Raw genomic sequence first — 27567 nt, 5'->3', positions numbered from 1 at the left:
GAGGCACGTGCGGGTCTGGAGCCCCGGGGGAAACGCGAATCCAGCCTGGAAGCGACCCCTCCACTTAGCCTCCCCGCCTCCTCAGACACCGCAGCGACCCGCCCCCTTCCCCACCCAGACTATTGAGGGCCGTCACCTTGGCCCCTATCAGCCTTGCGCCCGAGACACCTCGGAGGGGGTGGGTTTCGGAAGAGCAGAAGGTAACAAGAAATCCATCTTTCTGGTACCTTCAGAAAACGTTTATTGCCAAGGGGGAGATCCTTCAGAAGACTCTTTCGCTTTTGGCCTTCCCCCACCCAGCTCTTTTGTTGGCACCGTATTTACACTTGTACAATATACAGTATTTCTCCCAGGCAGCGCCCGAAGCGGAAAGAAATCTGCGGGCGAGTCGGCGTCAGAGCACCGCGGGGTGCTGGGGCGTGTGCAGGTTAAGGGCGTTGGGGTGGGCGTGGCCGATCAGGTTGAGGTAATGCCGGTCCAGGCCCTGCACGGGCGTCAGGAAGGGGCTGTGCTGCTGCGCAGGGCTCGGAAGAGGCACGGGCGCGCTGGGCAGGTAGGGCAGCGCCGGGCTGCGGGCCGCGCCGTGTGGCCAGGGGAAGGACCCCGGGGCCGCGCCCTGCGGGAACACGGACGCCTCACCAGGGCTATGGCCTGCGAACTCGGGCCCCGCTGGGTGCAGCTGATAAGAGAAATCCGGCTCCGGGAGCGAACCCAGCGGCTGGAAGGCGGGCTCGGCGCCCAAGCGGGCCTTGGACTGCAAGAAGGCGAGGATGCGCGCGTACTTGGTGTCCTTGGTCTCCATCCTCTCGACGGTGGTGAGGTAATGCACCAGGTTCTTCATGCACTCGTGGTAGCCGTAGTGGAAGTAGTTGGCAAACTCCGCTAGCAGTTCTGCTGGAGGGGCGAGAAAAACCGTAGAAAGAAAAAAACTGTGAGCGCCCTTTCCGACCGGGAGCGCGAGGCGGGGGCCAAGCACCTCCCATCATGTTTCCTGGCCGGAGTTTCCGTTGGACGCCCGCCCTCTCCTCTTGTTACTCTGGAGACTGGAAAAACGCCAGCTAGCGACTTCCTTTTCCTTAAGAGTCTGACCCCACCCTCCCCACCTGAGAGGAGGCCGCGGAACCTCTATCCCCAGACACCTGTGCTCCAGTCCCCCTAGCTTTCACAGGAGTCCGCTCCCACCTCCACCCCGCCCCCGCCCCGGCAGCATCCAGAGAGCGAGAGACCTCTAGCGAGCGCCGCTTCACTCCCACTCCCACTCCCGCCCCCAGGTCTCCGTGTGGCGCACGGTCCCTGTCCAGGTTCCCCTTTGCGCAACCCGCGCCCACCTTTTTCCCTTCCCCGGGGAAAATCAGCGGAGTGCAGGGCTCTCAGGTACTGAACGGTCATTTCGAGGATCTCCGCCTTCTCCAGCTTCCCGGAACTCTGCAAAAGGAGGAAGGGCTCCTCGAAGCGGCCCAGCGGGTGCCGGCCAACCCGGGCAGGCTGGGTGCAAGGTTTTATCCGGAGAGGACCAGCGAGTGGGGCGCTGCTGTGGATCTGCGCGAGGGCCGCCCGGGGCTCACTCAGCGCTCAGGCACCCGGGAAGGGAGCCCACACGTGCAAGGCCCTCTCAGGCTCCAGACTCCCGGCATCACTGCCGAGAGTGGCGGCAGAGGATCCCCAGCGCCAGCACCGTTTTCTCGGCCGCCGACGTTACCTGCTTCGCCAGGGCCATGGGCACCGTCTTGCCCAGCTCGTTCAAACAGCGGTTAATCCGGTCTCTCCTCCGCTTTTCTATCACTTTGTGGGAAACGGGGGTTCTCTGCGAACAGAGGTTTGTACGTTTAGGATGGCTTTGCCCAGAGAGTCGTGAAAGGCACGGCTGGCACAGCTGTCTCCCAGCCCTCAACGCTGCCCAGGGACTCGCCCCAGGCCCCTGTCCCTCCACAGTGGGTCACATAAGCTCTGCCTTCTCACACCCGCGCTGGTGCGCTCCCTTTCCAGCGTCCGCTGGGCCACACCGCTGTGCTGAGCAGCAGGGCAGTGGGGAGGTGGCCACTAGCCTCCAGGCGTGGGCTCCTCCCTGACTGAGGCGTCCCCTCCCTCTATCCTCATCCCCTTCTCAAACCACTCAGGATTCCTCTCCAGGAGAAGTCCCGTGTGATAATGTCCCTGCCCGTCGGTCCAGCCAGGTGGTGCTGCGGGCGTCAGACGCCCCCACCCTGTTGGCGCAAGAGCCATCTGGGCTCAAACGACTCACTTTGCGTTCCTTGAGCTTTCCTGACATTCTGGTCAGTACGCGCCCTCGGGAGAGGCGGTGGCGCGAGGCACCCGTCCACTTTTCGCCTCGTGTGCCTCCTCGAGTGTCCCAGGTAGACTGCAGCCTCCCAACTACCAGGGGCTGCCTTATAAAGCGGTCATCCAGGGCTCCAAGTGCATTCACGACTTGAATTATTCCATAGGATTAGGGGAGCTGCGTTTGGGGGATGCATGCATTCAAGATCAGTTTTTTTTTTTAAAGTTAAGAAAAAAAAATTAGCAGCCGAGGGGGGCGAGCTGGGGGCAGATCAGCTTTGTTAATCCACGTGGCCCTTCAAAGGACACGTGACCGGCGGGGGAATAACATTAGCATGGCAACAGCCGGGGCGGGAAGGAGGCGGTAAACCTGCGCCGGCGGACGAGCGAGCGCAGGGGCGCAGCGGCCGCGGGCGCCGGGGGGCGAGGACCCTCACAAAACAGTGTCGCCTCCTTTAGTCCCACCGCTGAGTCTCACACGATTGCCTGTTTACAAATCCCAGCAAGCCCGCAGTCTCAGCGCCGAGTGCGTTTTAAAGCCTGTCCAGAGTCATTAAAGTAATTAAGTAAGCCTTTAATAGGCTGTTCCGCCGGGTTCAAGGGAGAGCTCTTGGAGACGGAGGCGCCCCGTTTGTTCCCAGGCTTTTCTCACACGACTTGGTGACACGTCCATCTCCCCCCTTTTTGTTTACACCGCTTTATTTGTCCGGACATCCCGGCAGGTGTGGGGCTGCGGCGGGCACAAGAGGCTCCCGCCTCGCCTCGCCCCTCCCGCAGGTCTTTGGCACGCGACGCTCCCCCCTACTCCCTGACCACATCGCCGCCTTTCTTTTCTCCCCCCCTCGGGCTCTCTCTTCGCGGGGGGAAGAGGCTCAATTTGTAGCCTATTATGCTATAAGGAAAATGTCCATTGAAAAGTATGAATAGTTTCATTGGGCTAAATTTTAATAATGCCAGAGGGTGGGGGAGGAAAGACAGGCAGGCGTGTGTGTGAGTGTGTGTGCGTGTGAGTGTGTGTGTGTGTGTGTGTGTGTGTGTGAGGGGGGTGGTGGGAGGATTGGGGGGCAACACGGAGAAGAGTGGGCTGAGAAGAAAAGGGGGAATGCAGCTGGCCCAGGCGAGCATTATGCGACGTCACCTGCGAGAGGGGGCGCCTACAGACCCCTATTCATTTGCCTAATTTTGGTCAATTTAACAAACTTCAGGAGAAATTATTGTGGCTTTGTCAGAGAGGGTGAAGCCTTCTGATCGAATTAACAGCATGTTTTGATCCGGTAAATGTCATTAGAAAGGGAGAAACAATCGCGCTTAGAGGGCTCTAAGTAATGCGCCCAAGTGGAGACGCCAAAGCGCACGGCTCACAAAGGGAGCAAGTAGCTGCCACAGGGAACTTTTGTACCCGCCCATCGCCCAAGTTTTGACACAAAAAGGCATTATTTCATACTTGAATACGTTTAATCCAACGATTGTCTATTTTCTGCAAACATATTTTCACAGCATTGTTAACTTTTTATGTCTCCCTTTCGCGGGCGCCTTAAAGTTTGGGGGCGGGAGAGCGCAGACACTTTGGGCATCAATATTTGTCACTGAAAAGGGCTCCGTGAAGTTAGGGAGGTTGATCTCTTTTTTATGGTTTTAGAGAGCGAATATATCGGGGGAGGAGGAGGGAGGGAAGGCACGAACCGAAAGGAGGGAGGAAATTTGCTGGACTGGCGCGAGGGGCAGGAGGGGGGCGGCGGCGGCTGGGAGCTCTGTTCCGCCTGCGCCTCTGCGGGCAGCCGGGCCCAGCAGCCGGGGGCCTCCTCCCCGACCGCCAGGCCTCGCTGTCACTTGCTGCGCCGGAACCCGCGTTCTGGGGGCTCCAGGCTTGCGGGCTGTGCGTGGGGGCCAGGTTTCTTGCAGATGGAAACTGTAAAAATGCTTTTTGTTCTATGACCTGCTCCGGAGCCGCTGAGCTCTCACCTTTTTCTAATTTGTTGCATTTGAGAACAACCGAGACCTCTCCTGACACATCTTTCCCTCCCTCTCTGCTCCCCACCTCGCCTAAACTCTCTCTCCTCTGCTGGACTACGGCAGGGCCCGGGCTCTGCCTTTGGGTGTCGTTAGTCCTTGGCAGAGGTGGCTGGGGGGGGACCCCTGCTCTCCAGTGGCACCTAGGGGGCTCCTAGGGCGCAGAGGCGGGCCTGGCGGGCTGGGCCTCGGGGACGCGAGCAGCCCACCTGCTGCAGTCTGGGAGGTGTGGGGCTCGGTCCGCACCACGCACCCCTAGGGTGTCCTCCCCGTCGTACTCTCAGTCTCCTCTCGACGTTTCTTTTCTGCTTCACGCCGGATTGGGCACGACCCGCACCCTCCCGCAGGTTGCTCTGCCAGCCGCTGGTGCCCTCTCAGAGGTTGTCGATTTCAGTATATTCACTCGCACACAAGGGGATTAAACACGAACCCTTATCATCCAAATTAACTAACGTGAATGGGTAAAAGGGAGCGCGCACACTTCTCACCCCTATCCCCTTTTTAAGCCAGCGGACTAGGAGTTGATCCTCTTACAGCTGGTGTTAACCGCCAGCTGCGGGCACCTTCCACGGGCCAAACTTCATTCTGTGCAAACTGTTTAATTTCCCGTGTTTGCTTGGGAGCTGGGCTCCAGATCTTGCCCAGGGCTGCAAGTCCCCTCTTATGGCTTGGGGGAGGGGCCCAAAAGAAGGTGGGGAAGTGAGGGGAAGTGGGGTGCAGGGGTGGCCATCCTCACCAGGTCCTCTGGGTCTGCAGCCCATTCTGGAAGGCTGGGAAAGCCTTTTCCCATTCAGGTGAGGGGAAGGGTGTGTTTTATTTTTGTCTTCCCGGCAGGAAGGCTTGAATCACACTGCCAGAAAGGGGGTGCTGGGACCCTCACAGTCATCGTCCCTTTACTCCTACTTCCCAGGATGGTGATAAAGTGTTCCCTGATGGTAACCGAGTTTCCACTCAAAATGAGAGCAGAATAATGAAGAGCTATGGTCCCTGGAGCCAAACAGTCGTTCAAATTCCAGCTCCACCACGTACCATCTGGGTGAGGCTTCAGGCTGTTCACTGAATCCTGCCGTGCCTCAGTTTCCTCCTCTGTAAATTGGAGATAATTACTGTATCTACCAGGTCACAAGGTGGCCACTGGGATGAAGGAAGTAAATATAGGCAGAGCACCTAAAAGAAGGCTTACCTCACATAGTGGTGTTTTGTGGGGTTTGTGCTGTTGTATGATATTTTCATTCATTTCATAGTTTTTCCCATCACTGAGAAAGCTTCACTCTCCATAAAAAAGCCCCAGTATTTGGCCTGAGGTTTGTTAAATCGACCCAAATTAGGCAAATGATGGGGGGCCTTTAGATGCTCCCTCGCACAGGTGACATCACCTAGTGCTTGGTGGCCAGGAGTGTCTCCCATGGGGTGTGAGGCTGAAAAAAGGCTCCAAGTTCAGAAGCCCCTTAACTCAACAGCATGGCCATTTCAAGTGATTCAAACATTAGCATCAAAATCAAAGGAACGCTAGGAAGTAAGACTACTTAGAAATTAGACGATGCTAATTCAATAGTAGTCTGTACTTAGACTCCTGGCATCTGAAGACCTTTGTTGGAGAATACAGCAATCATAAACAGAAAATGTTTATTATTGTTAATATTATTATTTTTACTTAAAAAAATGTTTTAGCTACATAGATTTGACATACAGCTTCCAAACACTGAGAAATGGACTCTTTTGTGTTTCTTTCCAACTCTAGAAACTGAGGGTTTATGGGCTTGGGAAGGGGAAGGGGTAATGAATGGAAAGAAAACAAATCTAGTGGGTATTTGGTCATTTCAGCCAAATTGCTCTAAGACGAAGTGTTCTGGGTGATTTCAAATCTCTCCCTCTTCCTCCCATCTTAATACACAGACTTTGTAGATTCATTAGTGGGCCTGGGGATTTTATCAAGTGGGGAAATGTGAGGAGTCTTGTCAGAGAGTGGAGAAAACACAGCGGTAGCTGACCCTCCTGTACTTCTGAAGTACCAGGAGGTCAAGGCACAAAGAGAACCCACATTGGACTCTATTTCTGAAGCGAATAGGATCCCAGAATGTGGGACTGTAGGATGTTTCCTCTGAAAGAAGCCCAGAAGAGCATCAGGTCCGATACCCATTTTCCCACCAAAGAATCTGAGGTACCACGAGGGGAACTGGGAATGACAATGGCGCACAGCAAGCCGCTGTCTCAAGTGTTTGTTGATTTGCTGTGTGACCTCCAGGGCCGACAGCCTCAGTTTACTCCTCTGTTACTGCAAGGAGAGTCCCAGTAGGGACGCTGTGATTCAGGACTGGCAGACATTCTGTAGGACACCTGCTGCCTTTGGCTGGTGTGATCGCTGTCAGAGGCATCAACTGTGTCCTTGGGCCTCAGTCCATGTGTTCCTGCTTCTCCCAAGTCCAGTGATGACAGCATGTTGTGGGCACTGATGTGAGCCAGAGGCTGGGAACACCACTCAGAAAAGGACATGGCTCAGGGGCGTGTCCTCTCATAAGGAAGAAAAGGTCTGTGCTTGTGTCAGACCCCGGTGCAGAAGCCTCAACACAGCAGTCACCCTCAGTGCCCAGTCACCCCCAGTGCCCATCCTAGAAGCCATGCAGCACACATCCTATTGGGTTGGTGACTTCTCTGGGCTTTTCCTTACTCAGCACCCTAAATTCTTCTGTTCCCTCTGATCATGAGTAGTGCTCTCAGCTCAGCAAGGACGTCAGCAGGAAGTGCGTGTCAGGAGACGGTGCTTGTCAGAGCAGCCAGGTGATGGTGGGGGGATGTCTCCAGCCATGAGGACACACACTGAAGGTGTGGGCTTTTATCTAAACCCCAAATCCGAAAGGAGACCAGAGACTTGGGAAAACTGTATCCGTAATAGAGTGATTCCCCAGATTTTGGTCTGTATCTCCTTTGTTCTTGTCTCTGACCCAGTTTAGTTCTTTGCTTTCTAACTCTATTTTTAGATCTAGTACCTGAGTTTTTGCTGAATGAGGTAGCAGCTCTGAAACCACGGTTAGGCACCAGCCCCACCGTCTATCCAATGGCTCCGATGCCTTCAGTTTCTCTCTCCTTACGGGAAGTCCTGAAACATTACACCTATGCCTCTAGAATCGGATGCCTTACGAAGTTGGCTGTATTTTGTTTTCAGTAAAAAGGAAGTTCTTTTTACTTAATCACTTGCTACTCAAATGTGGTCCTCAGACCAGCAGCGTAGTAGTCACCTGGGAGTTCATTAGAAATGCAGAACCTCAGGCTCCTCCCCTGACCTAACAGAATCAGAACCTGCATTTGAACCAGATCCCCAGTTGACTCCTGTGCCCTTCAAAGTTTGTGAAACACCACTTTAGCTGAAGTTGGAGGCCACCATTTGGTATTTAACAGCTGAAGGCTACCAGTTGGCAAGTGCCAGGTAGGAATGGGTAGCCTAGAAAGACAAGAGCAAAGGTGGAGGGGACCTTCAGGCTGTCCTAAGTGGAAATAATTCAGTGCACAGATTGAAAGGCTTCCTTTGAACAAGGGGGGCTTTGTAGCACTGCTTGTTCAAATATTCTATGGGGTGTTTGCAATATTTTCCTTAGTACTGCCTCCTATGTGCAGTGATTTATTTCCTGCATGTCTCTCCAGAGTTTGCAAGTAGTAGATGCTCACTGTAGTTTTGATGAATGAAGGAAAACTGGAAGAGGGGCTTCAGGGATTATTTTGGCAATCTGTCACAGGGCCCCGTAGGGTCATATTTTACCAGAACTAACAAGGGGAAACGTAAATGTAACTATTGAGTAAGAACACTTAGGGAGGCTGCATGATAGGTGAAGGAGTTGTTTTCCATAGTTTGACATTAACGTCACTTAGAAAGTATGTTACAGATATTGTGAACCGTGTTGATTCTGGGCTTTGATTTTTCTAGGCAACTGGCTTTTCTTTGGGGGCTGATAATTCCAGCTTTTTGCTCTGTATTAAAGCAGCATCAGAAGTCATCGTGGGGAGCTTCAGCTTAGAGAACTGAGGGGAGTGCTTTCTACAGCTCAAAGGTTTCATCTGCTTTACAGGGCGACCGTGCACACAAAGTTAGAGGTGTATATTGCTGACAATAAGAAATTGTTGTAAATTGCGGTAAATAACACAGAACTTGGGGAGAAGATTCAGGAGGAGGAGAAAATTCCAGGAGTGTTAACAGATCCCATTGTATGGACAGTAATCCAGTAGCAGTAGTCTGTCAGACACCCCATCTGTTCATGTGGCTGACACCCTGGATCCACCCTCTCTCTCTGCCTTCCTCGTTCATCCACCACCAGAATTCAGCACTTAACTATGTGCCAGGCACTGTGCAGGGCAACATTGGAATCACTGAGAACAAACAGAGAACTTTTGGAGAATCTATACGTTATCACAAGTGAAAAGAAGACCCTGACTAAGGGGAACGTTCTTGAGGGCAGACCCCAACCCTAATTTACCTGTTTGTTGGTCCATTTCCCTAAATTTTCACCTGACTGCTAGCAGTTTCCATTCACTTTGTTTCTTTACACTAATCATACCAATTAGACATTAATTTGAGGAGTTATAAATGCCCTCCTTTTAAAACATTGTTGCCTCTGAGGGCATTAAGGGTCTCTCATTAGTGTGAATTGATATAACTGGATTTTGATCCTCTCTAACGCCAAACTAAAGAAGGCTGTCAAGAAACAAGTTTTGAATGAGAGGGAGGTAATTTAGGAAGAGCTGGTGTATTCAATATTAGTTTCCTGTGGCTGCTATAACAAATTAACATAAACTTTGGAGAAGTTTATTCTCTCACAGTCTGGAGGTCAGAGGTCTGAAAGGAGTAGTACCGGGCCGAAATCAAGGTGAGAGCAGGGCCACACTCCCTCTGGAGGGGCTAGAGGAGAATCTGTTTCTTTTCTTACCTTTTCAGCTTCATGGCTGCCCGCATTCCTTGGCTTGTGGTCACATTACTCCAGTCCCCACCTCTGTGGTCACATCGATGTCTCCTCTTCTCTGTGTCAAATCTCCCTTTGCTCTTCTCTTATAAGGATACCTATGGTTGCATTTAAGGGCCTACCTGGATAATCTCTCCATCTCAAAACACTTAATTTAATCAAATCTGCAAAGTCCTTTTTTTTGGCCTTTATAAGGTAACATTCACAGGTTCCAGGAATTAGGACACGGGTGTCTTTTGGAGGTCAAAGCCTCCTGTACCTGGTCAAGTACCATAGTAGGAGTTGAGATAGCATCTGTGCACTGATGCTCTGAGAACAGGGGCAAAGGCGTGGGCAAGAGGAAGTGGGGGAGAAGATAAAGAGAATCATGTTCTGTTTCCAAACATGGAAGAACTATCCCTCTCTTCTTCCTTCCCATTTCCCCTTCTCCCTGTTCATCCTTTCTTATCCCTCATGCATCATAACACCCCTTGCTCTCAGGCCTCAGGTTTGAAGCTGCTGTGATATATTTATGCTGCATTATGAGTTAGATCCTCTTTAGTTTACTACACTCCGACCCTCATTACTACTTACACAGACATGTACATGCACACAATGACTTTGTCTAAAAATTATATAATTAAGACCCAATCTTTTCCCCACTCTTCTCCAGCATCCCTCTTCTTCTAGTTGACCACTGTTTTTTTGAAAATGCCATGCTCACGCTCATCAAAGAGATCTGGATATAAATTCTAACTCTGCTTACAAAGTGGTCTTGGGCAAGTTGCTGTGCCTCAGTTTCTGCATCTATAAAGCAGAGATGATGGTACCTACCTCCTAGGCCTATTGAGATGCGTCAGTGAGGGAATGTTTGTGAAGTTCCTGGCATAATATTCAGACCATAGGAGGTGCACCGGGGCTGAGATTTTCATGGGTTTATCTGGTTGAGCACCTGGTCTATTTCTGAAACAGTGCTGGACCCTCATATTACAATGGGAAAAAGAACCCAATTGCTGCCTTTCAGGAGTTTATCAAGTGAGACAGACACAGGAAGGGAATCAGATAAAGCTGGCAGGAGTGGGGTGATGGTAGGAGAAAATCAGGGAGGACTTCCTGGAGGAGATGATGCGTGAACTGAGTCCCGAAAGGTGAGTGCATTAGTTTCCTAGGGCTGCCTTAGCAAATTACCACAGACCTGGTAGCTTAAAACAATGGAAGTTTATTTTCTCCCAGTTTTAGAGGCTAGGAAGTCCAAAATCAAGCTAGCAGCAGAGCCACGTGCCCTCTGAAGGCTCTAGGGGAGAGTTCCTACGTTGTCTTCTCCAGTTTTGGTGGCCTAGGCACTTCTTGGTTTGTGGCAGCGTGATTCCAATCTCTGCCTCCTTCTTCACATGGCTGTCTTTGTGTCTCTCCTCCTCTTTTTTTTTTTTTTTTTGCGGTACGCAGGCCTCTCACTGTTGTGGCCTCTCCCGTTGTGCAGCACAGGCTCTGGACGCGCAGGCTCAGGGGCCATGGCTCACGGGCCTAGCCGCTCCGCGGCATGTGGGATCTTCCCGGACCGGGGCACGAACCCGCGTCCCCTGCATCGGCAGGCGGACTCTCAACCGCTGCGCCACCAGGGAAGCCCATCTCCTCCTCTTTTTATAAGGACATTTCTCATTGGAGTTAGGGCCCACCTGAATAATTCAGGACGGTCTCATCTTGAGACCCTTAATCACATGTGCAAAGACCCATTTCCGAAATAAGGTCACATCGACAGGTTCCACGTGGATGTATCTTTTGGGAGATCATCAACCAACCCACTACAGTGAGTAAGAGGTAGCCAAGTGAAGATGGTTGGGAGGTAAAGGGAGGCTCTCAGTAAAGGGATTGGCACAAGGAAGGGCGTGAGGGCATGAAATGGCTTTCTGGTTTTGAGGAACCACAACATAGTCTGACTAGATCATGAACTGTGAGGAGGAGTGTGGTAGAGGGTGAGTGGAGAGGCAGTCATGGGTTGGGGCAGGCCCAGTACCCAGGAATTTAACTTATTTATGTCACAGTGGTTCAGGTCAAGATGCTGAAGTCCTGCATAGGGGTTAGGGACAAGCTGGACATGTTTGAGGGAGAAAATCTGCAGAGCATGGGGTAGGATTAAACATGGTGGGAGAAGAATAGGGAAGAGAATTGCTGGATTTCTGGTTTGGGAATTGACTATGTGGTGACACCATTAATTGAGGTTAGCAGTAAGGAGGAATGTAAGGTCATTTGTTGGGGGGGGTGTATATGGGGGAAGGGGATGTAGGAGAAGATGATTAATTTAATTTTGGACATATTAATTTTAAAGTTCATATGGACACCCCCTAAGTGGATGCCCAGAGACAGCTGAGATAGGAAACTGAAGGTCAGAAATAAAAAGGGTGCCTTGGCCTGCAGGGACTGACAGACAATGGCCATGGATGAAATCACTTAAGAAGAGCTTAAAGGAGAAGGGCAGGGGGCCAAGGACAGAGTCCTGGGGGAAGCTGATGGGCAAGGAGTGGGTGAAGGACATCAGCCAGGAAGGGGTCATCAGAAGGGAAGGAGGAGAGCTCAGAGGCTCCTGGGATTCCTAGGAGCAAAGGTGCAGATGGTTCAAGGAGGAGACGCTCGCCAGGATCTGACGTAGGAGAGATGCAGGAAATGTCTACAGGACTCAAAAGGTCCATTGGGACTGAGCCTGGGGGTCATCATCAAACTCTGCAAGCTTCTGAAGAGTGGTAGAAGCAGAAAGGGAGAGCAGACTCTCTTTCTTTGGCCTCAGCTGTGAGGATATGAGTGCTTTCTTGCATGATGAATTCAGACTGCATGTTAGAAAAGACAGTCCTCCTAGGAAACCACCAGCTGGAGTTAAATAAAGTGTATCTTGTAACATAGATCTGCCGACAGCCCAGGCCACTGATGCCTTGTCGGGGGGGCAGTGGCAGTGCTGCCCTGCTCTCTCTCACAGGCTAGTAATACTACAGATCAACACACAGACAGCAGCCCTTACTTCTCAGGCACTGAACCCCTCCCAGCTCTCAGTGTTTTGCAGATCTTTGCTCATTTAATCCCCACAACAATAGGATGAGTATTGTGTTTATTTTACATATAAGAAAATCAAGGCTTGGGGAATTCAAGGTCCATAACCGTGAGGTGGTAGAGCTGATACAAACAAGCTGATCCAACTCCACCAGTGTCCCTTCCCGCAGGACGCCTGACCTTGCTGTAGCCTTGGTCCCACTGAGATTACAAGTCACGGGAGAGACTTCTCAGCCCAGAGACTCTACCCACCTTCCAATGACCAAATGTAGCTGGTGCTTCACAAAGCAGGGGAGCAATTCTCAGTATGCCCAGTGGTCTCTCAGAGCTCCTAAAGGTACAATATACCCATAAGTCACCAGGTATTTGAATTCAACTCTTTCTCATTTTTGCTCTCCACATTTCTAATACTCCAGTTATATAACAATGGCTTCCAGACTCTTACACATCAGAAACCTTTGGACAACACACATTCCTGGGTCCCATTACAGACTCATTATAAAAAACTTTGTGGATGTGGTCCTCGAATCTGTATCTTAAAAAAAAATGAAAAGCCAACAAACTCAGGTAATTTGATGCACTGGTTCACTGGTCCACAGTCTGGCGGTTATTAGACACCATTGCTGTACAATGGCTTGTCAACAATGGGAAGTTATGCTGTGGTTATCTGTTGATGTTGGATTTTGGCAGATGGATAGGATGATGAACATAGGTTTTGGGGGTTTTTTTTGTTTTTTGTTTTTTAATTTTTTTTGGCTACGTTGGGTCTTCGTTGCTGCACGTGGGCTTTCTCTAGTTGCGGCAAGCGGGGGGCTACTCTTCGTTGCGGTGCGTGGGCTTCTCATTGCAGGGGCTTCTCTTGTTGCAGAGCACGGGCTCTAGGCGCGCAGGCTTCAGTAGTTGTGGCACTCGGGCCCAGTAGTTGTGGCTCACAGGCTCTAGAGCGCAGGCTCAGTAGTTGTGGCACCCGGGTTTAGTTGCTCCATGGCATGTGGGATCTTCCCAGACCAGGGCTGGAACTGGTGTCCCCTGCATTGGCAGGCGGATTCTCAACCACCGTGAGAAAGCCCCGAGCATAGGTTTTTAAAATTTTTTATGTCATGGGTTCTGATCTATTTATTCATAAGACAACCTGTGGCGTATTTGTATTAGGACAGCTTAACTCCCTTACCTTCTGATTGGCGCAAGAGTACAGCCTGTGGATTCAGTTTAAAGCGTGCCTGGTTCTCAAGGCTCATTCTGAGAAAAATGAAAGATATTAGCATTACAGATCTGGGAGCAGAGCGACCTAGTATGGAAGCGCTTCAGGATTTGGGCAGATCTGGATGGATCAAGGGTTGGTTGGTGCCCTCTAGTGGTTGGAACTTTTCAACAATTTCTGAGACAAGGGCTAACCCACTTCAGCGGCCGCCTTAAAAAGAAACTGGGTTCAGCCTTCCACTTGCTGTTTGAAGATCAGCTGTGTCTTGCCAGAGCACCTCACCTCTCTGGCTGCAGTATTTTAATAAACAAATTGGAAGATCGGACAAATATATCAGGGAACAGGGAGTCAGCGCGTCCAGAGGGCTGCCCAGGAGACCAGTCATACGTGACATCCAGGCAAGAGGGCCCAGCTGTGTCAGCCCCGCCGTGCCACACAAGGCTGTCTCCATTGGCGTGTGAGTTATCTGAGCCTGCAGCCTTCGCTTATTCATCTGTGTGTCCCTAACATCTGGTGCAGTGCCTGGCATGGAGAAGGTTCCCAGTAAACGTTTGTTGGAACGAAGGAGGGCAAAGGAAGGAAGGTAGGGTGTGGTCTAGCTTATATTTGCTCAGAGATGGCAGGTAAAGGTTAAGTCCTGGGAAGTGGGGCTTAGTGCTGCAGCCCCACACTCAGAAACCTGACCAAGAGGGGTTCCACAGCTGCTGTGGGTCTCACACTGCCCCCCCTGAGGATGAGTGAACACTTGGGTTCTGACACCCAAGGCTTGGAACCTTCCTGAATTCTTTGACTCCCAAGGTAAGCAGGTTCCTTCTGCCTGCAAGAGTGGGGCAGGGATCAGTGTAACAGGGTTTCTGTGAAGCGCAGGTTATAGGAGGTGAGTTCTCCTGTACAGGGCCTTTTATTCCTTCCCTGCCCATACACACTTGAGGGTTTTGCCACAGTAAATGGAAAGAACTCTGGTTGCCAGGAGACCTGGTCCTGATTCTCTTATGTTTGACATTGATAAGTTCCTCCCCTTGTGGTTTCCTTTCCTGCCAAGTGGGAGACTCTCCAGGGATGGGGGTGGTCATAGCCAGGGTCTTTTCTGCTACAGCAGACTCCTTGTATATCTCTGCAGTTGATGGGACCCCCAGCATGCCTGGAAAAAACCACTGGGGGAAAGATACACACAAAAGAAGGAAAGTTTAAAAAGTGTAGGGATATGAGAATGGCATTCAAAGAGAAGCAGACGAAGCAGAGAGAAAAAGGAAAATAAAGAAGAAAATAAAACTATGATTAGCAGATTTCATAAGTTTATTCCACAAGTATTTACCAAACACCTGTTTTTAATTGGTGTGATGGTTAATTTTATGTGTTAACTTAGCTAGGCCGTGGTACCCAGATATTAGGTCACACACCAGGCTAGATGTTGCTGTGAAGTTATTTTTTATGAGATTAACATTAACTCAGTAGACTTTGAGTAAAGCAGATTATCCTCCATAATGTGGGTGGGCCTCATCCAATCAGTTGAAGGCTTTGAGAGAAAAAAACCTGAGGTCCCCTAAGGAAGGGGAAAGTCTGCCCCCAGACTGCTTTTGGATGCGAGTTGCAGCATCACCTCTTCCCTGGGTCTCAAGTCTGCTGGCCCACCCTGCAGATTTTGGCCTTGTCAGCCACCATGATTGCTTTAACTAATTCCTTAAAAAAAACTCTGTCTCTGTCTTCCTCTCTCCAACGTTCTCTCTATTTCGTACACACACACACAGACACACACACACACACACACCCTATTGATTCTGTCTCTCTGGAGAACCCTGACTAATATACCTGGTATTGTATTAACTGCTGGATAGAGTTGTAAACAGAACTGAGAGACACGGCCATCTATGTCTCTTGCACTAAGAGGTAAAAGGTTTGAAGATAGATGGTGAATGGTGGATGGTGGACAGTGGAGACACAAAGGAGGGGTGTTGGAGAAAGGACCGTGAGGAAGACCCAGGTTTGCGCTGCATCTTGGATGACGAGTAGTGCTGGCTAGAGGGCCGAGTGCAGGGATGGTTCAGGCGGAGGGATTTGAGTGAGGAAGGTGTGGAGGTGTGATGGGGAGGTGTGCAAGGCCCGAGAAATCTCCTCTCACGCCCTCCCCTTTGGCCAACGTCTACTTTTCTCCGTTTGGTTGTCACTTCCTCCAGGCAGCCCTTCTGGCTTTCCTATTTGGTTGAAGCCCCCTAATATGTGACCCCATAGGATCATGTGCTTGTGACACATAATCATGTAGTTATTTAACACTTACTTGAGTGATTATTCAATAAATAATCTGTAAAATGAGTGTAAAACAGATTGGAGGAGCTTGACAGGCAAAACAGTTAGGAGGCTATCGCTGAAGCCCATGGAGGAAGTTACGGGGTGGCAGTGGTGGCGGCTATGGGGATGTTGGGAGTGGACAGACTAGAGAGATGTCAGGGGGCAGGGTCTGTCCCTTTCAGGATTATAGCCCATCACTTTCCTGTTTATCATTATTTCCCCAGAACTTAGTGTGGTGTCTGGCACACAGTAGGTACTCAATCATGTTGGCTAAAGAATGAAGGAATGCCAAATAGGTATGCTGCCGGGCACACAGTGCAAGCTTCATGAGTATCTGTCTACACAGGTGGATGAATTTATTGCATCTCTAGTGTCGTATCTTAACCAAGAGTTGTAACTGCTGGAACCTTGCTTTGAGTGTTGAGATGTCATACTGCCTTCTGTTTCCTGCAGTCAGTTCTAAGACTGTCTCATGAGCCACCAGATTGCATGGACACAAAGGGGTGTCATTCTGTCCATTAAAGGTTTGGGAGATTCCTCGTTTCCCTTCCTACTAAACAGGCTGATTCTCTTTAGGAATGTGGCCGAGAGTATGCCTTTCCTCAGATGTGGTCCTGCAGCTCGTCTGGTCTGTAGTATGTGCCAGGAATGGTGTTAGGTGCTGTATACACATTATTTTATTTAATACTTGTAATTCTTTGAAGTGTTACGATCTTCATTACCTAGAGGAGGAAACTTAAGACCAGAGGGCTAATGACTTTGTCATGGTCACCTGACGGGTAAATGGTAGAGAGGGGAAGGGCACCCTGCAGGCTTGACCCTCCTCTCTGTACTAGTGGGGCTCAGCCCGTGCTGCCCAGCAGAATCCCTTGGGTGCCTTGATCTTGCTTCCCCGGGCGATTGTATCAGCACCTCTGGGGGCAGGGGCCAGGCTTCAGCATCTTTCAAAGCTTCCAGGTGTTTGCAGTGGGAGTGCCAAGGTCGGGCAGAGCTGCTCCTCAGCCACTCCCGGGGCATCTGGCCTTCTCCAGATTCCCGCTGCATCCCTCTGCATGTGTGTCCCAAACTTGGGACATTCAAAACAGCACTCTGCCCTCTATCCCCAAATTCACACCTCCTCTCAAAGCCTCGATTTAGAATTCCTTCGCTGACGGAACACAAATCCTGAATCTCCTTTTACTATTGCTTTTCTCTTTCTCCATCCCACGGTCACTGAGTTCAGTTGATTCCCTCTGGACACCTCTCCAGCCTGTCCACCCTTGGTATCCTCGCAGCCACCACCCTTGCCACCCAGTTTCTCTCATGCGCTTTGGCGACAGCTAACCTTTTGCCTGCCACCAGCAAGCTCCTCCAATCCACTCTAGATGTATTGTTGCTGGATTGATCTTTCTAAAATGCTAAAAAGACTTCAGCTGCTTCCTGTTGGCTTTAAAAAAAGTATCCCAGCTCCTCAATACATCATATCTTGCCCTAAGATACTCGTCTTCTGCTTTGTTATTTTAAGCAGCTGACAGTCCTGTATTAAAGTACTTGTAGCGTTTCCTCAAGCACTAAGCACCCTCACGTCGACCTGGCTCTGCACAGGCAGTTTCTTATGCTTACAACGCCCCTCTTTTCCTGGGTGAATCCAACGTATCCTTCCCCACCCTGTTCAGAGATACCCTCTCCCAGGAGCCTCCCTAGATTATGTCTGCCCCAGACTGGTTTAGGTACTCTTTCTGTGTGTCACAATTGTAGCACTTTATGTTGTATTTTCCTATTTGGTTGTCTGTCTGCCCCACTAGATTGAGAGGCCCTTAAGGTTAGGCTTTATCTTACTCGTATTTGAACCCCCAGCTCCTAATGCATTGCCTAGCATGGCACAGTCACTCAGCACGTGTTTGCCAAGTGAGATTATACAAAGCCTGGACCCTGACACCAGGTTTCCAGAACATAATGCCAGAGAGTCTGATATGGGCAGTATGTAGGATGGTTTGGGAAGAGGAAAAAAAAAAGTCAGGGAACCATCAGAAAAGAGTCTAGTATCCTGGGTGAGAGGCTGCAAGCCTAGAATAAGAGCTCTGGATACAAAAACAAGGAGGAAGTAGTGATTCTAAGAGAAGCAAGAAAGGGAAATCAAAACTTGTGATCACATATTATTTTTTGGTAAAGGCAGGGACATTTTTAGAGAACGTCCTGCGTTCATTCAATAAACAGCTACACACAGCATGATATCAGGGGAATATGTTTATAGATTCATGAACTATTTTTAGTTAGGAGTTAAAGTTCTATACCTGAAACTTCAGGGACACTGCTGTAAAAGGTATTTATTATACTGTGGCAAACATGACCTCTTATATTTGGGGAAATCTCCACCAAAGGCGGAAAGGAGAATTCAGTGTCCCAGTTTCCCTTGAAGTCAGGGCACAGGAATTGACCTAGACTGTGCCAGTGAGACTTTGTTCCTGGCTGTGTGGCCCCTGGACTAATTCTCGGCCTGTCCTGGAACTACTGTAAGCTACCTAATATCCTTTTCTGTTTAAACACTGTAGTGAATTCAGCTGTTTGCAATTAAAAACCCTGAGTGATAAGAGTGCTAACATATGATAAAGTCTAAGATGTTTAGAAGAATGGTTGTGATCAAAACTGAAAACAGGGCTTCCCTGGTGGCACAGTGGTTGGGAATCCACCTGCCAATTCAGGGGATATGGGTTTGAGCCCTGGTCTGGGAAGATCCCACATGCCGCGGAGCAACTAAGCCCGTCTGCCACAGCTACTGAGCCTGCGCTCTAGAGCCTGCGAGCCACAACTACTGAAGCCTGCGTGCCACAACTAGTGAAGCCCGTGCGCCTAGAGCCCGTGCTCCACAACAAGAGAAGCCCCCGCAATAAGAAGCCCGTGCACCGCAACGAAGAGTAGCCCCCGCTCGCCGCAACTAGGGAAAGCCCGCGTGCAGCAATGAAGACCCAATGCAGCCAAAAATAAAATAAATAAAAATAAATAAATTTATTTAAAAAAAGAACACCCTGAAAACAAAGGGCAGGCTCTAGTGTAACAAACAAATATACAATAGAGAGCTATACAAATAGAGAGCTCATTCTTAATATCAAACAACATGGAATTCAGGCCAAAAAAACCCCCTATTGAGTAAGGGCACTTTATAATGCTAATAGGTGTAATTACAAGAAGATATAATAGTGATGGGGATTTGTGCACTGGATAACACGGCAACTCCGTTCATAAAGTAGAAATTGCAAGCAATATAAGTAGTCTACATTTACTACTACTAGTCCGCACAGTTAAGTAAGGCAAATCTAACTGATAGATATTGATAGAACTCTGTATTCTGGAAACAGAGAATGTACCTTCTTCACAAGTGCCCATGTAACACTGTGAATTACAGATATTCCAAGAATATAAATAGTGCAGAAAATATTCAGTGATCATCATGCTGTAAAACCAAACATTAATAATAAAGCCAGAAACAAAATGTCCCTTCCACTGGGAAATTAAAAATCTCTCCGTTTACACACTGAAATATTTACAGAGGAAATGATAAGATGTCTGGGATTTGGGGTAAGATGAACCCAGATTTGTCATATATTGATTATTATGGGAGGTAGGTGATGGGTACATAGGAATTCATTATTACTATTCTCTGTACTTTGTGTATGTTTGGGACTTCCCATTAAAGAATTTTAAAATCCCTTTATTAAATATTCTTGATATTAAGAAGATATAGAAATCAAAATTGTAAAATTTCTAGAAAACAGCAATAATGAAACCTATAGAGCACAGATAAACCTGAGTTCATGGGAGAATTTATAGTCTTAAATATTTAAATCAATCCAAAAAGAAAGAAAGAAGTCGGGAATTCCCTGGCAGTCCGGTGGTTAGGACTCTGTGCTCTCACTGCCGAGGGCCCGTGTTCAATCCCTGGTCGGGGAACTAAGATCCTGCAAGCCACACAGCACAGCCAAAAAAAAAAAGAAAAAGAAAAAGAAAGAAAGAAGTGAATTATGCATTCAACTCAAAAAAAGTTTTAAGTAAAGAACAATAAAACAAGCCAAACAAAGCCAAAGGAAGCAATGGAACACAGATAAAAAGCAGAAATTAATGAAGCAGAAAATGAAAGAAGGTAGTGCCAAATCCCAAAGCTGGTTCTTTGGTAAAATGTAAATCATTAGAGCCAATCTAGGAATAATCAAAATAATCTAATGTTTGATCGGAATCACAGAATAATCATTAGAATAAAATGATTCAAATCAATTGGGTCACAGGCTTATTAAAAATAATACTATGATACACAGTCTTTTTACCCAAAGACTTCTGCAATTTGCAAAGGCAGATCTGATTCAGCAGTCATGCAAAAGGAAGAGTATTTGCAGAGGAATTTTGAAAAGCTGACATGAAACAGTTGCGTCGTAACTGACTTTCACAGGTAATTTCTGCCTAAAATTGAAATGCATCACGTGCAGAACATTTTCCTCACGATGATGATTTTGGCCTGGGTGACCTCTCTCCACGCTTGCTCCTGGTTTTAGCCAACACTCCCTCCACTCAGTGTCACAACTAGATGCACGCAGTGATTACAGCCTTCTCCACACCTGGGACCTGCGGCAATCTCAAATGCGTTTTAGATAAAGTTCTAGCCAGAAATTGAGCCAGTTCATTCTGGCCTTTCACCCCCTTCATCTCCAATCACCTCCACTCCTGCGTTCAACCTTCTTTCCCCCGTGTGCTTCCTCAGGCGAAGTCACCGTGACCCTGTGACTCAGCATCTTCCATTCTGCCCTGTTCGTGCTAAGTCCTCCCCGCCCAGACCCTGTCTGAGGAGACCACTTCCTGTTGAGCTGCTCATTCGTTCACACCCCAAGGCTTGCCTACTGCAAGGCCATGAGCTACCTTGTCTCAGCTCTGCTTCCACATCACCATAGATGTGATCCCATAAACGTAACACTGGGGCTGCGATGCATCTGCATGTTGACCTCTTCACCTATGTGCTTTTCTCTCTCCACTCAGCCTCCAGTTGCAGTGCTCTGCCTTGGGTCTCATTATTCTTGGAAAATTCCACCTGTGAAAGTGTCCAAATGCCTCTGAACATAATCCAGCCTTTCCTAGACCTTCCAGCTCTCTCATTAAACATTCCACAAAAATTTAATTAGCACCTACTATGCTCTAGGAACTGCACAAGGCACTGGGATACAGTGATGAACCAAGTAGACAGGGTCCCTTCTCATGTAGCCTGTACCTGCTGCAGCAGAACAGCCATCAAAGAAGGACCTCATTCAGTCTTAATTAAACTGAGGCAAATGCTGTGAAGAGAAGCACCCCCACCCATCCCCTCGTGACAACTAGTTCTTGTCTCTTCCACATTTTTCAGGCGTAATGAGCCCCTTCTCTTTGCCTCTACTCCTTTCCCACCCGGACTCCACGGTGCAGCATTTCAACCACCCTGTAGCAGCTCTCTCAATGCCCTTGTCCCTTTTCTTTGGCAGACCAACACGCACGATGTCAGTTCAGCTTTACATCTTTCTACTTAAACCAGGGACCCGAGTAATGCTGATAAATCCCGAATCAGCATTCCCCTTTTTTGACATCCAACCCCAACTGCACCCTCAAGACTGCTTAGCAAAGCTCTTTCACCTGCTTCTCGTCACCCCGCCCCCCCCGCCCCATGTCATCATCCCAGGCTTGCTTCACACCACCTCCATGCCACCTGACACGCTTTTCTCTGGAGATATCCTGGTGTCTTACTTCACAAAGAAAATAGCTACCACTAAAAGGAGCTCTCTCCCCCTCCACTCTCTCCCCCTTCCCCTTCACGCACCCATCTTCCATTCATTCTTCCTCCTTCGCCCCATCGCTCTGACAAGGAGTTCCTCCTTCTCTCAGAGGCTAATTTCTCCTTATTTCAAGCCTCCCTGCCTCCATCCTCTCTCCCTGTTATGCCAACCTCCAAAAAGGGTCCAGAAAGATCTTTTTGTCCCACAAATCAGATAACGTTGCCTTCCTCATCAGAATTTGCCAGTGGCTCCGCACCGGCTCTAGGACAAAGCTTAAAGGCTCTTCCGCGGCTCCCAAGTCTTTCACAGAGGTCCCAGCTGGGCTGCTCTCAGCCTCGCTCTCTCTGCTCTCGCAACACCGACCTGCTTGCTGTGTTCTCTGCTGAGAACACCCGTCCTCTCTACAGCCCTGCAGCAACTGCTTTCCCTAGGGACTCAGCTCGGATGTGCCTTCTGAGAGGCACCCAGGAGATGCTCAGCATACCTCTCTCACTGCCCTTTGGTCATACCTCCAATATGGTAATTATCTTGTAGTATCATCACACAGATGCACGTCTGACAGTAAACTCCTTGACAGCAGATACCACATCTGTTCCCATCCACCAGGTTTCTAATGCAGTGCCTGGCACCTAGCTTATGCTCAGCAGGTATTTGCTGGGATTATTGTGACCCCTAAACCCCTTAGTAGCTGTTCCCTCTTTTTCTGTTGCAAATGCAGCTTCCATGTCAGGGTCGCAGAGTAGCTGTCTCACATCACAGATCTGTTCCTCTCCCTTCTCATCTCTTTATTACCCACCTTTCTTCCCTCCAGTCTCTCTGTTCAGAGAAAACTATCCTCTCTGTCATATCTTGAATTTTCCTTCATTTTCTATCCTCTTGACACCTACCTTACCCTGTGAAAATGGACTCTGAAGCCCTCTGACCAGGTCCCAGCTCTCGTGATGGGCCAGAAGAGGAACCTGACACCAGGACTGTGACGTTTTCTGGCCTGGCTCTGCTCTCCTTACTGGCTTCATCTCAGCTTTTGTTTTCCAGTTCCAACTCTTGCACTATTTCCTTTTCTAGTCTTGGCTTCAAGTTCCTTCTTCAGACATTTACTTACCAGGAAGAAAAGGGGGAGGGACGTATTTCTGCTAAAAATGAAATTATTATGAAATCATGGTGTCCTTCCTGTCAGTGGTGTGGCACCTACAGGGAGACAGGTGGGATGTACCTCCGGCCCATTCCTGCTTTTACCCTCATACCCTGGCCTTCTCTTCAGACATCAGTGCCCTCCTACACACCCCCCTGCCCAAGTTTCCATCAGCCTCTGTTTATCTCCACTGGTTAGTGAGATTTTCTGATCCCCAAACTGGGATGCTTGACAAAGGAGATTTTCTCATTTGTGGATTTATTTGCTTGATAAGCCTGAAGAAACATTGCAATTACATTGCATTAAAGTGATCTCTTTACCAATTTTATTGAAAAGTTACACTAAATTTGAATTGTTCTAGAAAATATGGACTGAAAGTTTGCTGAGGCAAGTGAAGCAGTTGTAGAAAAATAAGAGGAATAGAAAAGGGGGGAAATTATATACTCTATTTTAGCCAGGTTTTTCAGTAAGAGACTTTATTTACAAAGCTTAATTTAACCAAAACTGCTTTTGTATTAGTCAAGCATGTTGGTCTGTACGATTTATCACTTAAAAATATTTTCAGATAACTTAGAAAAAGAGAAAGGACAAGGGACATGAGAGAGAAATGCCTAAAATATAACTGTCATTGACCATAAGTGCCTGGGCGGTGAGGGCAAAGACAGTGTTAAAATTGTGTCTTCCAAAAAGATGTGTTGAAGTCCTAACCCCCGAGTACTGACGTTATTTGGAAACAAGGTCACTGCAGATATAATTAATTAACATGAAGTCAGACTGGTGGGCCCTTAATTCAACATGACTGTTGTCCTTATAAGAAGATGGTATGAAGACACAGAGAGGAAGACATGTAACAGCAGAGGCAGAGGTTGGAGTCACGCAGCTGCAGGCCCAGGACAGCAGGCAACAGGTAGAGCAGATTAGAGCATGGCCTTGCTGACACCTCGATTTTGGACTTCTAGCCTCCAGAACTGAGAGAGTTAATTTCTGTTGTCTTACCCAGTGTGTGGTAATTCGTAACGGCAGTCCTAGGAAGCTAGTATGGGCAGAAAATTAATATCTGAGGCCGCATTCTTCTGATAAGGGTGACACGGGGGCTCAGTTTTGGCCTTTTCCATGGCTGTGTCTCATTAATTTTTCAGTAGTTCAGCTCCCGCCATGTGAAGGAGGCACTAGTAATAACTAATGCACTAGAACTCAGGGCTGAAATGGGGGCAAATTGTAAATTATGGTCAATTCATACAAAAAATGATTGGGCTTTTGCCAGCGATGCCCCGCTGTAATCAGTTATCTCTTGTTTGTAAGAGATGGAGTGGATTTTGGTTGATTTTAGGTAAATGTAATACAAGCTGATTGACTAAAATTTGACTTTGTGGAAATGAAACTTGGCTAATGATGAATTCATTGAATTGACCACATTTGCGGATTTACCAAATTTATCATTCATATTGAATAAGAATGACTTTAATAGCAAACAGAGTTTTCTGGAAAGATTCAGTTAACTGGTTTCAGTTTTGTCTAGCGGTATTGAAAGTAATGTTCAATTTCTTGAAAGCTAACAATCATAGGGTAATATAGTCCTCTTATGAATAAATATACTTAGGATCCAGTAAATCATACTCTATCACCAGGGACCCAAATTTCAGTGTTTTATATGAAAGCTTTTCTGCTAGGATATCAATTTTTATTTGACTTTCTTTGGATAGTAGTTTTAGGATTCTTTTTCCAATTTCTTAAGCACTCTATCAAACTTCATTGGTAATTTCTAACCACTAAGCCAAATTTTACTATATTATATAGTTTTTCCTATTCCTAGATGTTTTTATTGTATCCACATTTATTTTACCATTTTACTTTTTATTCTTCATTCACATTTTTGTAATAATGGTGTAGACAGGTTAAATTTTAAAATTTATTTATTTATTTGGCTGCGTGGGGCCTTAGTTGCAGCATGCAGGATCTTCGTTGCCACGTGTGAGATCTTTAGTTGTGGCACACGGGATCTTTAGCTGCAGCGTGCAAACTCTTAGTTGCGGCAGATGGGATCTAGTTCCCTGATGGGATTGAACTTGGGCCCCCTGCATTGGGAGTGTGGAGGCTTTAGCCACTGGACCACCAGGGAAGTCCCTAGATATGTTTGAAGCACTCATCATACATTCTTTTGTAGTAATACCTTAGGGCACCACCACTTTGAAAGATTTTACCATTCACATTGGATCTTTCTGAAAACCACCACCAAATCTATATATCTCTGTTGTTCCCCGTTAGAAACCAAAATGCTAGCATTTAAAAACATTTTTTTAACATCTTTATTGGAGTATAATTGCTTTACAATGGTGTGTTAGTTTCTGTTTTATAACAAAGTGAATCAGCTATACATATACATATTTCCCCATATCTCCTCCCTGTTGCATCTCCCTCCCACCCTCCCTATCCCACCCCTCTAGGTGGTCACAAAGCACTAAGCTGAGCTCCCTGTGCTATGCGGCTGCTTCCCACTAGCTATCTATTTTACATTTGGTAGTGTATATATGTCCATGCCACTCTCTCACTTTGTCCCAGCTTACCCTTCCCCCTCCCCGTGTCCTCAAGTCCATTCTCTATGTCTGCGTCTTTATTCCTGTCCTGCCCTAGGTTCTTCAGAACCTTTTTTTTTTTTATTTCATATATATGTGTTAGCATATGGTATTTGTTTTTCTCTTTCTGACTTACTTCACTCTGTATTTCAGACTCTAGGTCCATCCACCTCACTACAAATAACTCAATTTCATTTCTTTTTATGGCTAATATTCCATTGTATATATGTGCCACATCTTCTTTATCCATTCATCTGTCGATGGACACTTAGGTTGCTTCCATGTCCTGGCTATTGTAAATAGAGCTGCAATGAACATTTTGGTACATGACTCTTTTTGAATTATGGTTTTCTCAGGGTATATGCCCAGTAGTGGGATTGCTGGGTCCTATGGTAGTTCTATTTTTAGTTTTTTAAGGAACCTCCATACTGTTCTCCATAGTGGCTGTATCAATTTACATTCCCACCAACAGTGCAAGAGGGTTCCCTTTTCTCCACACCCTCTCCAGCATTTGTTGTTTGTAGAGTTTTTGATGATGTCCATTCTGACCGATGTGAGATGATATCTCATTGTAGTTTTGATTTGCATTTCTCTAATGATTAATGATGTTGAGCATTCTTTCATGTGTTTGTTGGCAATCTGTAAATCTTCTTTGGAGAAATGTCTATTTAGGTCTTCTGCCCATTTTTGGATTGGGTTGTTTGTTTTTTTGATATTGAGCTTCATGAGCTGCTTGTATATTTTGGAGATTAATCCTTTGTCAGTTGCTTCATTTGCAAATATTTTCTCCCATTCTGAGGGTTGTCTTTTCGTCTTGTTTATGGTTTCCTTTGTTGTTCAAAAGCTTTTAAGTTTCATTAGATCTGATTTGTTTATTTTTGTTTTTATTTCCATTTCTCTAGGAGGTCGGTCAAAAAGGATCTTGCTGTGATTTATGCCATAGAGTGTTCTGCCTATGTTTTCCTCTAAGGGTTTTATAGTGGCTGGCCTTACATTTAGGTCTTTAATCCATTTTGAGTTTATTTTTGTGTATGGTGTTAGGGAGTGTTCTAATTTCATTCTTTTACATGTAGCTGTCCAGTTTTCCCAGCACCACTTATTGAAGAGGCTGTCTTTTCTTCATTGTATATTCTTGCCTCCTTTACCAAAGATAAGGTGACCACATGTGCGTGGGTTTATCTCTGGGCTTTCTATCCTGTTCCATTGATCTATATTTCTGTTTTTGTGCCAGTACCATACTGTCTTGATTCCTGTAGCTTTGTAGTATAGTCTGAAGTCCGGGAGTAAAATTTTTTAAGCATTTGTAAAAATGCAATAAATATAGCAGTTTATAAAGTCACCAATAAATTGTGGTGCTTTTGCTACTGTAACAAATCACCACAAGCTTAGTGTAATAAAACAACACAGGTTCATTCTTTATAGTTCTGGAGGTCAGAAGTCTGAAGTCATTTTCACTGGGCTGATGTCAAGGTCTGGGTCCTTCTGAAGCCTCCAGGGGAGTATCTGTCTCCTCACCATTTTCAGCCTCTAGTGGCCAGTTGTATTCCTGGACTTGCAGCCCCTTCCTCTGACCTCATTGCTATCTTAGTGCCTTCTCCTCTTCTGTAGTCAGATCTTCCTCTGCTTTCCTCTTACAAGGATACTTGTGACCCTACATGTAGGGTCCACCCAGATAATCCAGGCATCAATTTTGGTGCCCAACATGGGGCCGACTTGGGGACAGTCCTGGGGTAGAGGGACGTCCCCTGGCTTCATTGGATGCTTCAGGGCTTTCTCCACGTCAGCCCCTTTCGAGAGAGTGGAGGGTTGGAGAATTCCTTTAGAGGCCAGATCGCTTGGGACCCTTGCCTGGAAAGGCCGAGCTCCAGTCATACCCCATCTGCCATCCAGGCAGCTGGAACTCCAAGGCGGGAGTAGACAGCAGGAGAGGGACTGCCCTGGCAGCTGCCGAGGCCCTCTTTGCCTTGAGGACATTCTTCTCTTCCTCCCGCCTGGGCCACCCTGGACTTCACACTCTGAGGAATTATTTTGGGCAAGCAGAAAAGATAGCATCTGGCATTGCAACACCTCTGCCAGAATCTGGATAAGTCCCCTGGCGTGCACTCCAAGGCTGCTTCGACTTTGTCCCTCTGAAGAACTTTTGGTTCCATCTGGGGAACATTCGGTTCCCATCTGTGATTTTCCTTTTCGGAAATCCGATCTGTAAGGCACCGCTTGGACTAATGTAATGGGCTAAGTGGAACTTGGAAGCAGCCACTCTGAGCTTTGTGCTGTCTGTTTTTTTCTGGCGTAAGCCTTCCGGCTGCTGGCAAGGGCTCTGGTTTGTTTTCAGTCCACACGTGAGTGTTTTTCGATT

General features: G+C 47.8%; 1 protein-coding gene across 1 annotated transcript; it reads right to left on the bottom strand.

The window, feature by feature from the left end:
* Window positions 1–371: 371 nt before the first annotated feature.
* Window positions 372–27083, bottom strand: HELT (helt bHLH transcription factor). The gene is made up of 5 exons (XM_089903545.1): window positions 26867–27083; window positions 2243–2427; window positions 1700–1924; window positions 1329–1425; window positions 372–894 (listed from the first exon to the last, which is right to left on the bottom strand). Exons 1-5 carry the CDS (start codon window positions 27081–27083, stop codon window positions 395–397), a joined length of 1224 nt encoding a protein of 407 aa, XP_089759671.1. The 3' UTR covers window positions 372–394.
* Window positions 27084–27567: the final 484 nt, after the last annotated feature.

The sequence above is a fragment of the Delphinapterus leucas genome, chromosome 21, assembly GCF_059928025.1.
Source record: "Delphinapterus leucas isolate spDelLeu-1000000601 "Yukka" chromosome 21, BTC_Dleu_Yukka2, whole genome shotgun sequence".
Taxonomy (NCBI): domain Eukaryota; kingdom Metazoa; phylum Chordata; class Mammalia; order Artiodactyla; family Monodontidae; genus Delphinapterus; species Delphinapterus leucas.
The sequence above is the reverse complement of the archived record's forward strand: the minus strand, read 5'-3'. Positions and strand labels throughout refer to the sequence as shown.